Source organism: Poeciliopsis prolifica, unplaced genomic scaffold, assembly GCF_027474105.1.
Source record: "Poeciliopsis prolifica strain line A6 unplaced genomic scaffold, Auburn_PproV2 SCAFFOLD002, whole genome shotgun sequence".
Taxonomy (NCBI): Eukaryota; Metazoa; Chordata; class Actinopteri; order Cyprinodontiformes; family Poeciliidae; genus Poeciliopsis; species Poeciliopsis prolifica.
In genome coordinates, this window is record NW_026562377.1 from 20,003,627 (window position 1) to 20,014,646 (window position 11,020).

The following is an 11,020-nucleotide window of genomic DNA, read 5'->3' on the forward strand; positions in this document are numbered from 1 at the left end:
GAAAAACGTTTAGTGCAGTACATCAAGCTGCCTCCTTTCCCTGACAGGTCGACCGGATCTCCTTCCGTGTACTCCCCCGTCGTTTGAGGAGGCCACCACTGCGTCGATCGCCACCACTCTGTCGTCCACAACGTCTTTGTCCATCCCCGAAAGATCCCCGTCTGACACGGCAGAGCATCCGCGCTACAGGTACACACTGGCAGACGCTAACACCAGCCTTCTGTATTCAGACACATTTGATTCTACATCAGCAGCCAGAGGCCATTTTTTTCTCCAGCGTGTTTTAAAGTATTAAAGTTGTAGACTGAAGAAGCATCAGAAAACTACTAAACAACTGAAACTTATAAATAAGTTGATTGACTTAGAGCATTTGATCACGTGTTTGTGTGTAAAAGATTTATGAAATACTGAGCCCCAGAGCTGTAAAATATTATATTTATTTTGGATTATCAGACATTTTCACAGGTTTTTCTCCATAATAGTTTATCAAATTTAATTTATTTAGAGAACAATTTTGTTTTTCATAGATTTGAAATGAATGAGGCAGAGAAATGTACTTTCCTTTATTTTCCTGCTAAGCTGTTTTCTCTTTCCTAGTAAAAGGTCATTTGAAGTCCTTTAGACCGACCTTTAACTGTATGCTGTGATGTCAGCAGTTTCTAATGTGACCACTGAAGGACCCACAGTGCTTTGGAAACATTTACTCCCTCTTATATCTCTCATTTTTACTCTTTTTTTTTATTTATTTTTTATTTTTTTAATGATATTTACATGTTTTATGAGTAAAGGCAAAAGTCATTTCAAATGTGTTTATTTTATTTACTCAATTTACATTTTATTGAAGACCTAAAACATTAATGTAAAGATTTTTTTTTTAAAAGAGTAGCGATGGAAGAAGTCTGCTCAGGTTATCAGCTTGGTAAATAGTTTTCTAGTTCCACGCTCCAGCCGGCTCCTTCAGTTTTCCTCTAAATCCCGTGCTTACTGTGTTTTGTCTGTCCTCAGGAGGCACACCCAGTCTCTCAGCCACGACGGAAGGTGAGTTTTATGAAGCCGGACCGCTTTGGAGCCGCGTGTTTTCACAGTATTAAACGTGTCTGGGTGTGGTGGGTGGAGTGGTGCAGAGAAAATGTGAACGCTTGTGTGTTTGCGAGGGTGCTCCTTGTTTCCTGTTGCCAAGATGTGGCTGCGTGTGTATTTCTGCTTGCGTATTTCATTTCCTGTTGTCCTGCGTGCGCTCAGGACCCAGGAGGAGCTGCGTGTGCGAGAGGAGGACCAGCAGACCATCACAGTGGAGGTGGAGCTGAAGAGACACGACAGCGAGCCGACCATCTCTGTCCCACAGCACTCACCTGAAGCCAGGTGAGCGACACAGACGATGGTCTGGCTCTATATTGACACTTATTGTGCTCAATATTTGAAACAATAAAACAAACCAAGCATTAAAAACATTGTCGTTCTTGTTTAGCAGAGACCGTCTGATGACATTACTCTGAAACTTTGATAAATAAAACCTCAGTCAATCACTCTTTGTGGCTCAGTTTGACACGGCACCGCACTCAGAGTTTCACCCAGAGCCGACGGCTGCTGGATTAACACACCTGTCTCACATGCACATCTCTAATCTGCTTAGCCCACTTGTTTATTAGAGTGAGGAGTCCATTGTTCTCAGTGGATAACATGCTGCAGGTGCTGTGTGGGGCTTCTACTGTAATTGGGTTGTGAGGGAACAGCATACATGGATGTAAATTTGCGTCAGAGTGCGTTTGTTTTGTTTGGATCAGACTCTGGCTGACGGAGGCCCCAATCGTTTTTTTTTTTTTTGATGGGGGTGGAGGGGGCATATGTCTATTTGTGCTGGGCTGCAGAAGTAGGACAGTGGGCCAGGAGGCCTGAGGGAAGCTGCTCCCATGTAGCCAAGACGACCTTTTTTATCGTTTCAATTCAGATATTGGTTTTTAATAGAGATCAGGTTTTCTTTGAGCTCTGACCTGACAGTTCAGATTGAGACTGAGGGAAACTTTTTTTTTTTTAATTCCAAGAACAATGACGTAGCAGAAAATAAAGGATTTACATAAGTATCTTAATTTATGCAGCAAAGCATTTGTCCCTAACCTTTGTTTGACTTCTAATGAACTCAATAATGTGCATGTCGATTATCTTCTGATCAACATGGTGGTTCTTATGCTGCGTTCCTGTTACCTGGGAAGTCTGAACTTCGAAGCTGGATTTGACGTCAAACCCTAAGAAATAATGCTCTAGTGAAGGAGCTAGCTAAGAAACGGTATTTTAAGCTTTATTTTCTATAAATAAAGCGTAAAAGCTTTTAAATCCTAAATTAAAAACACCACTTTTAATTTGTTCGGCTTAGAGCTGCAGGCGCTACATGTAGCATGAATTTTAGATGCACTTTTACACGTGTGTCTTACAGAATAAACATGTTTGAACAACAGCTCACTTCTGTTGATGCGAGGAGCGGCCATATTAAAACAAGAAGTCGGGCCTTTCAAGTCGTAACCTGGGACGGTTAAGTTGATATTTTCCTACTAAGAAGTCAGAATTTCCCATTCTCTAGAAGAACTGGAACGCAGCATTAGTACTGATCCATTTAGCAATTATTAGGAAAATAAGAATTTGGGTTTTTTTTGTAAATGGACCTGCTGATTGCAGGTCAAAGGAGAACTGATTTAAATCTCTTGCTGATCTATCAGTGCATCTCTGTGTTGTTTAGTTTTACCTTTAAGTCAGCTTACATTAAAAAACACACACAAGCAGCTAATAAGATCAGAGGAAAAGCAGAGTCAGCCATTTGAGCGAGGTTCGGCTGTCTTTCTGAGCCGGGTCAGGCGGCGTGTAAGAGTTGTGCTCAAGTGAAACCAACTGAATAATCAGGTTTGTTGCTGAGAAGGCAGTGGCTAGACGTATGGCCCGAGGGCTGGAGGAAAAATAAAAAAGATGGACATGAGAAGAGGTGGGGTAAAGGGAATGGCGTGATCGATTAAAAGAAAGTCAAGAAATGGGTGACATAAGAAGAAGAGAATAGAAAGGAGAGCGAAAGCAGGATGAGAGGAGTCTTTCTGCATGGAAACCATCAGCCTGTCTTGGTCATTCACTCAGCCAATCAGTTTTCTCTTTGATTTTCCAAGTGTTTGTTTTTGTTCCTTGCTTTTTTTTTCTTCTTCTTCTTGATTTACTGGCCTCTTGCCGCCGTGTCTCCCTAACGCAACTAAACTACAACGCAGAAAGCGAGATAACCGGAGCCGGACCGCCTAAATCCTCCCTAATAGTTGATGATCTGGCCGGGAACAATAAAGGATGGTGGCAGCAAGCAGCCAGCTGGCAGATCTACGAGCTCACACATCTACGACGCAAACACCCACACACACAGCTGCTGAGATTTAGTCGGCGGCGGCGGCGCTTTTCTTTTCACGGCTTGTTCCCCTGCTCTTCTAAAAGAGGAGCTCTTAATGTCAGCAACGGCTGATGGATTGTCTGTATCCACGTAGATTTAAGTAACACAAAAAGAAGAGAGTCATGAAGAGAGGTGCAATGGCAGAAGAAGCAGCTTAAAAATCCTAAATGCTCCTTACTTTTTATAATCGTCTTCTAAATCTTAAGTCTTAGCTGTCAGAGAAGGTGCACATGCAACTTAATAAATTACATAATTAAAAGTAGTTTCAATAAAAAAAAAAAACTGTCATCTCGATTGTTATATAGGTTCCTTATACACAAGGATATGTTAGTGATTATTGAAATACCAAAATTCTCAGAAATGTAGGATATTAAGTCCTTTCACGTGAAGCAGGACTTCCCGGTCCTTCTCTTCTCAGGATTCAGAGACTTTATCTCTGCTTTAGAAATGGCGTAGCCAAAGGAATCTGATCGATGTAGCCTAAAACATGGATACGTCTGTGTGTGAAGCGCCGACTTCATCTGCCTTATGAATATCTGCAAATCGATTATTTCCATTTTCTGTTATACTTTTTCCTTCCACTAAACGTTCTACGTTTTTAGCGTGGATATAGAGTCGGGCTCTTTAGCAATATTTTTGTGATTGATACTCCTTGTGGAAGAAACTGGTAATAAGAGTTTTGAGAATAATTTATTTTGTTTTCTCTGTTAAGAGAAATCCGGTTTTTGTAACTTCAGATTTTAAGTAGCCCCAAATGGGCTTCAGCTCATAAACTGTTAAAACTTTTACCTCATCAAAGATAACTGAAATGATCTTTTCTAAAAAATATGTCAAACATATTTTACGCCATAAAAGTTTTACTTTTTGTTTTCAACTGAATGAATCAGACCAACTTTCTGGTGAGATCTTGATTCACTGAGTTGCAGCGGGATTAATCCAAATCGTCTAATCTCACCACAGTGACCCTCAAGCCGCGGCCGTCGCAGAAGAGGCCACGGCGCCCTCGAGTTCGTCGGCGTGTCCGGAGGCGGCAGCGGCTGCCGGAGAAGAGAAGGACGCCGCTCCGGCTCCACCAGAGCCGGCCGAGGAAGCCCCACCCAGGCCCGAAGTGGTGGTGGTGGTGGATCCCGACGGGGCCAGCCAGATGTCCGGATCGGGCTGCACCAGCCAGGCTTCGGTCGACGATGATGACGACGTGCCAGTCTCAGATATCTACTTTGTAAGTTGAAAATCAGCTTTCATCATTTGGTTTTCTATTTTTAGTTGATCAGCTTATTATCATGTGAACGATGGAAGTCATTTTTACTGACCGAGCCGCGTGATGCCGTCCCACAGAAGCACTGAGGGGAGCTGTGGAAGTTCAGCCTGGTATGGGAGTAAATGGGTGCTGAGCTCTTGTTTGCTGTGTTTTGAGCTTCTTCTTTTTTTAGTTAATTTACTTTCTACACTAAGAGAAATGTTAGAAAACCCACGACAGATCCAGTTTTGGCAGCTTCAGTTTTCTCACCCTCCTTTTAGCAAGGAAGTGTTTTCCCCAGATTGTCTCTGAGCAAACTGTTCAGCTCCTTTATCTGAGCTGTCCTAGATTGTGATAACTTCTACTTTCCTGCTCCTCCCTAAAGTGATTTCCAACAAGGCTGTAGCAGTAAATTGATCAGATTACCGTCAATTACCAGCTGAAGCATTCTGGGCATGTATGGTCTTCATGCCTGCTCCTGTTGAAGCAACAGGCTTTCTTTAGACAGATCTGCATCCTAAAACTCAGCTGGAAGACCTTGCATTAGATATTAGGGTCCAGCTGTATTTCATTGAATTATGAATATGAATGCCTCAGAGGATTGTTAGGAGACAAACAGCATCATAAAAAACAGTATGTGTGTTAGGAAAGAGGAAAAAAAAAAAAAAAGCACTGCACATCACCCAGAAAACACCAAAACATGGAGGTGGCAGCATTATCCTGTGGGGATACTTCTCTTCAGCCAAAAATCTAAAATATGTGGCTTTGTAGTAAACACCCTTTTTTCTGTGAACTATTGTGAGAAATTGTATCACAGTTTGTGGCTTTAATCTGAAAGATATTCGTGAGATTGACGAGGACCGTTCCCACCTGAGCTGAACTCCCGCTGGCCGTCCTCTGTCAGGAATCAAACGCCCCTAATGTGTCATGAGAGAGCTTAATGACAGGCAGGTTAGTTAACGAGCTCCTCGGTTATTTAACAGCGCTCTCGGCCGGCTCGTGTTTCAGTGGGAGGAGAGAAGAGAGGCTCACTGCGTGCACGGCGGCGGGGAGTTTGTTTTCTGCAAGAAGCAAAGTGACACTGACAGTGAAGTGTAACCACAGTGAAACATGCTGCGGCCTTCTGCTCAGGAGGGGCTTCTGGGAGCAGCGTCAGTCCAGGCAGGCTCACAAGAAAACATGTTTCACACATATAGATTCTCCCTGGATAGGGTTGAAACGATTAATCATAGTATTTGATTAATCGGCTATTTGCTGAAAGGATGACACAGTTAGAGCAGAAATTCAGGCCAAACTGAATGCATTTTGCTTTTGAGATGGAAAAAACCTTCTTTATCTGTGAATATGTTCAAGCCAAAACTACATTTTTAGTTTCACCTCTTTCAAATTCTGTAAAAAAAAAATAATAATAATAAATCTTCTATGAAGCACCTTTTGATACCCAGTTATTAATCCAAAAAATAAACAGATTAGTATATTATATATTTTCTTTTTCTTTTTTTGTTTTTGCAGGTGCGTCCTTTGCTACAAATGCCCTAAACCTGGATGTTTTAAAACAAAAGAACAAATACAAAATGAATGTGGACAGATGTTTGTGGGTAAACCTAATTTGCCCTGGAAATTTTTGTTCCATTATTACATTTGGTTTATTTTACGCACCAAAAGGCTTCAGTAATTTATTTACATCTGAGTGTCACGTTTATTTTCATGACAGCATACTATAATCCACTATCTGCTGCTGCTCTCTTTCCATCTTTAACTTCACAACCGTCACTTTACCTACATTAAGTGCTTAAAGTGGCTCAGTACAAATGCACACTGCACTTTTAAAGGTTTTACCTTGACAACAGGTAAAAAGAGAGTGTTACAACTGGCTATATGCCTTATCATGAGCAATTTAGTCATCTTGTCTTATCTTCTATCTTATTGTGCCTCACATTTCTTAAAACATATCCCAGCCAAAAACCAAACAAAAGAAATTCCTTCAGGTCAAAGTTTTCCTTTATATTCAAATTGTGCTAAAGGAGGATTTTTACCTTATAAGATGTTCTTATAAAAAGAACATTTGACTACTGAGACAGAACATGTATGATTAATAAACCACAAAAAAAGGAGTTAATTTGAACGGCTTGTAGTTGAGTTTTCTTTTTATTTCTGCCATCACCAGATTTATTGTCGCCTTCTAATGCACCGTACTCCATCTTTGTCTTCACTGTCTCAGTCGTGTGTTTGTCCTCATGAGTCACTGTTGAAAGTAGCGAGACGGCGATAATGAACGAAGGCAGGATATAAAAAGACGCTGAAGTTGGGAACCACTCCCTCCCCACCCCTCCACTGACTCATCCCACGGATCCCTGCAGGGACGTCTCACCTTCAGGACTGTCATCCATTCTCACTTCATTTCACATCAATTTCTGTTTTACTTTATTTTATGTTTTTTTTTTTGTTTTTGTTTTTTTTTTTGCCTGTCCGTCTCCCGCCGTGCGTTCTGTTTTGTTTTGCCCGCCGTGCGCAACACATCTCAGCTTCCCAACGGGAGCACCTGGGTGGTCGTTCCCTTCAGGCAGAGGAGGAAATGCCAGTCGCGTTGGCCAGTAAGTGCGCCAGCAGCCTCCTTGCCCGTGTAGCTTCCCTGACCTTAGCCTAGATTGACCCTGTGTGCTTCATACAGGATGTGGTGAGAAGAAACAATGTTATCTAGAGACCTGCTTGTCAGATTTCCTTTTTGTTGTTCTTTTTGCACTGCTGGAGGATTGGTGATGATGTTGACAGTAAAAACAAAGCCATCTCCCCTCATAGTGAAAAGTAGGAGGAAGGCAGACAAAAGACAGGCTTTTTATTGCTGTCCTTAGTCACGTCACATCTGTTGATTGCTTGATTCCCCACTCACTGACAACTCGTCCTCCTGTGCATTAGACATTATGACAAGAAGAATCGGACTCAGTGCGACTTTACATACCGTAAACAGGACATGTACAGTGTGACTTTTTCATAATTTGTCACAGTAAAATAACTACACAACACAAATGTGGCTCTTAAAAAACATTCCCATTTGTAACACGTTTCTTCCGGACACCAGTCACAAAAAGAAGTGTGATTTCCATCACTAAGCTGGACACAGTAACTGCATTTAATCATATTTTAGTTCTATAATCGATTGATCACGATTAATCCAATGAATCGTTTAAGCCCAAGAGGAGTGATTAAAACCGGTTCATGTGACTTGAATACACCTGAGAATTTGTGGCAAGACTTACTAAGACATTTTCCATTTAACTTGACCAAGCCTGAGCATTATTGCAAACATAATTTGAGTAAAAAGTCCAGTTTCTACATAGCGGAGACATTTTCCCCACAAAAACCTGAAGTGAAAGGGAGTTCTAGTGAGTCGGTGCCTTTCAGGCTTCATGTTGTTGAAAACGTTGGAAAACCGTGTAGCATATTTTCTGTCCACTTCACAATCGTATAAAAACTTTGTGATGGTTCACTGAGTTAGTGTTGGAGCAATAAATAAATACATTTGAGATTGTAATGTGGAAAAGTCACTGGTCTGTGAAGATATTTTGGGGGGGGTGGAGGGAAAACAAAACAAGCCGCCGGTTGACTTGCTTTGCTCTGTCTGAGGATGCTTTCTGTGTCTGACTGTCCTGGCATCCTGGCTCCTCCCATCTCCTCCTCCTCTCTCCTCATACTGCCTGCTTGCACGACGCCGAAGCTCATCCTAAACCTGGTGTCCCTCCATCAGGGCAAAAGCCACAAAGACATGTGATTCAAACACGCTTTGTTTAGTATTTACTCTTTTACTGCATCTCTCTCTCTGTCTCTTGCTCTCTAACAACCTTATTAACATCGACATGTTTTTTTTAGGATTAGCTCTTTCAGCATGTCAGATTCACACTCTGATTTGTCTCAGACATTTCCTCCTTTATGCATCCCTAATCTTTCATTTCCTGTCTTGTCTTTTCTCCTGTGATCTCCGGTGTCTTTATCTCCTGCCTGCCCCCGCTGCTTGTCTCTGTGCCTGTGGCCTTTTCCTCTGTCCCTCTGGCCCCCTCTGCTGTGGCGGGCGTGTAAAAACAGCCTCCAGAGGACAGGACCTGGGTGTACTCTCCGCTACACTATGGCTCAGAGTCTAAGACCCTGCCAGATGGGGATTGGGAAAGAGAGACAGTAAGTGATAAGCATCAGACTTTAAAAAGAAAAATCTCTTTACATAAAAGTTCAGGGATTTCCCTCAGATCAGCAATGAGGTGTTGGTTGCGGTGATGGAGAGGATGGCTCGTTGAAAGTTGGAACAGGTCTCTAGGCTCTGACGAACAGGCTTGCTACGTGTCCAGCCAGTCCCTACATTCATTTCTCATTAATAAACGGATGGAAATGGTCACAGCCCGCCTGCCTGCCTGATCATTTAGTCCACAGTCAGCCATCACGTGTCTCCCAACATTGTTTATCATCTTCTTCTCTTAAACATGCCGCCTAAAGGCATTTTGAGCCCCTTTTTAAAAGCATACATAAATATATTTAAGTTTTCTTTCTCTTTCCAGTATTGTATCAAGTGTAACCAATAATTACAGTAAAGGAAAAGAGATCAGAGTTTTGTTTCCTGATCTCTGCTGATACCAACTCTAGGTTATTTTTCTTCAAGGGAGTGTGACTCCATATGAGAGGGTGGAGTCAGTCTAACGTAGGGTTTTACTAAAACTTTCATATATCAGAGTAAAGCCCAAACGATCACTAGTTGTAGGGATGCTGTTATTGTCACCTTTCAGGACTTTGGTTTGGAGCCACAAAAAGTCCAACTAATAACTGATCATTCAAATTGGTTTTAGTCACCATTTGAATTAAGTGTTCACAGATTTATGAGCCTCCATGACTTTGTTCTTTACATGATTTTCGGGTCTAAAATGTTGGATGCTTCAGAGGTTGACACACGAAGGTTAATAAAAGTTTTCTGACAAGAACCAAAAACCTGCATGCCTCGTTTTAACTATGCTCCTGCGCTCACCTTCCTACCCTCCCATTTCCTTGAGGTTTTATGAACGTTTGACTTCTTTGCTCCTGTTTTTCCCAGAACAGATTATGCTTCGACTCGCATTTAGGTAATGTCGAATGTCTCTTGCCTGTCTCCTGCAGTAAACCCTGGTTTTGTGGTGGAGAGAGACGGAGAGCGAGAGAAAGAGGGGAGTGAACGTCTCGGAAGAGAAGACTCATCAGTCTGAAGTCCAGGCGGCAACAGCAGAAGCACGATCTCTGCGTGCGGCAGGATTGTAAGCAAATTCCGAGGAAAAAGTGACATGAACACCTGAGGAGAGAGGAGAAAAAAAAATACACCTGACAGTGATGACTTCACTGATGTCCAACCATCCCTGCCTTTCACCCTCGACAGATGAAATTTATTATATCAATTTAAGGATCTATCTCTGTGTATGTGTGACATAGTCTGTGAAAGGCTGTAGTAGTATATGTTTGACATACATGCAACACCACTTCTGAATCGGCCCCTCTAGACTTTAAACAGATTTTCTCACTGAATCTACAGAGGCTGGGAGGTTTTGGAAACATTTGAAACCTACCTTGTTTACATATCCGTGCTTCTATGCCCTGATGCGTTTAGGCATCCGCAGTACACAATACAGCTAATTAGTTAGGCACAGTTTTTGTAAAGACAAGTGTGAAGAAGGCAGGTGACAAATTTCAGGGGTTCACCTTTAAGAAGTGCTCTCTTCAAGCACCAGTTTTACATTTGAGCCAACAATGTTGGGTCTTAACAGATTTAATGAGCTCTTTCCAGCAATGTCACCATTTTTTAATTTTTTTTTTTATGACCGAGGGTCCGCATGTTTCACCGTTTTGCATATTAATTTCCACCTGCTTCAATCCGATGATTTAAGGTCATTTTCTGGACGGCTCAGCAACCTCCGCACTCTGAAGAGCCAGTTTTGATCCTTGATTAATTTTGCTTATTAGGGTGACAAAACCTAACTCGTCCTCTAATAGATGGCTCATCAGGTTTTGCACCTGCAAAATTACATTTTTAGGTTGCAAGACACATTTCTAAACAGAGACAAATGAGCAGTTTTCTTGAATGTAACATTTGACAATAACGGAAATAGAGAAAGGAAAAAAATTGTTTCAGACCAAATGGCAAAAAAAAAATATATATATGACTGAATAAAAAAAAATAAAAAATCTTTTTGTTACCTTTATATTTGAAAACTTTCAGTTATCGCAACACCAAAGTTACTAAGAGCCACTTTGGAGGACATAGAGAGCCATTAATTGGACGAGCCCCGGTTTTCCTGGAAGGAAAACTGTTTGCATGACTCTGATATTGAAATATCTACCAAAGGAGGAGGTCACTTTAGGTTATT

At 41.7% G+C, this 11,020-nt stretch overlaps 1 protein-coding gene across 3 annotated transcripts in view; it reads left to right on the forward strand.

Moving 5' to 3' along the window:
* Positions 1-9,975, forward strand: part of pip5k1ca (phosphatidylinositol-4-phosphate 5-kinase, type I, gamma a) — a 39,691-nt gene extending 29,716 nt beyond the window's left edge. Inside the window, exons 13-19 of one of the 3 annotated variants that reach the window (XM_055048176.1) lie at positions 48-189; positions 1,006-1,038; positions 1,243-1,362; positions 4,373-4,631; positions 7,175-7,243; positions 8,730-8,819; positions 9,783-9,975. In XM_055048176.1, coding sequence (XP_054904151.1) covers positions 48-189; positions 1,006-1,038; positions 1,243-1,362; positions 4,373-4,631; positions 7,175-7,243; positions 8,730-8,819; positions 9,783-9,785 — 716 coding nt within the window. In that variant the 3' untranslated portion in view covers positions 9,786-9,975. The remainder of the gene's footprint in view (positions 1-47; positions 190-1,005; positions 1,039-1,242; positions 1,363-4,372; positions 4,632-7,174; positions 7,244-8,729; positions 8,820-9,782) is intronic. The other 2 variants (XM_055048186.1, XM_055048194.1) reach the window with 2 other exon arrangements.
* The last annotated feature ends 1,045 nt before the right edge of the window (positions 9,976-11,020 follow it).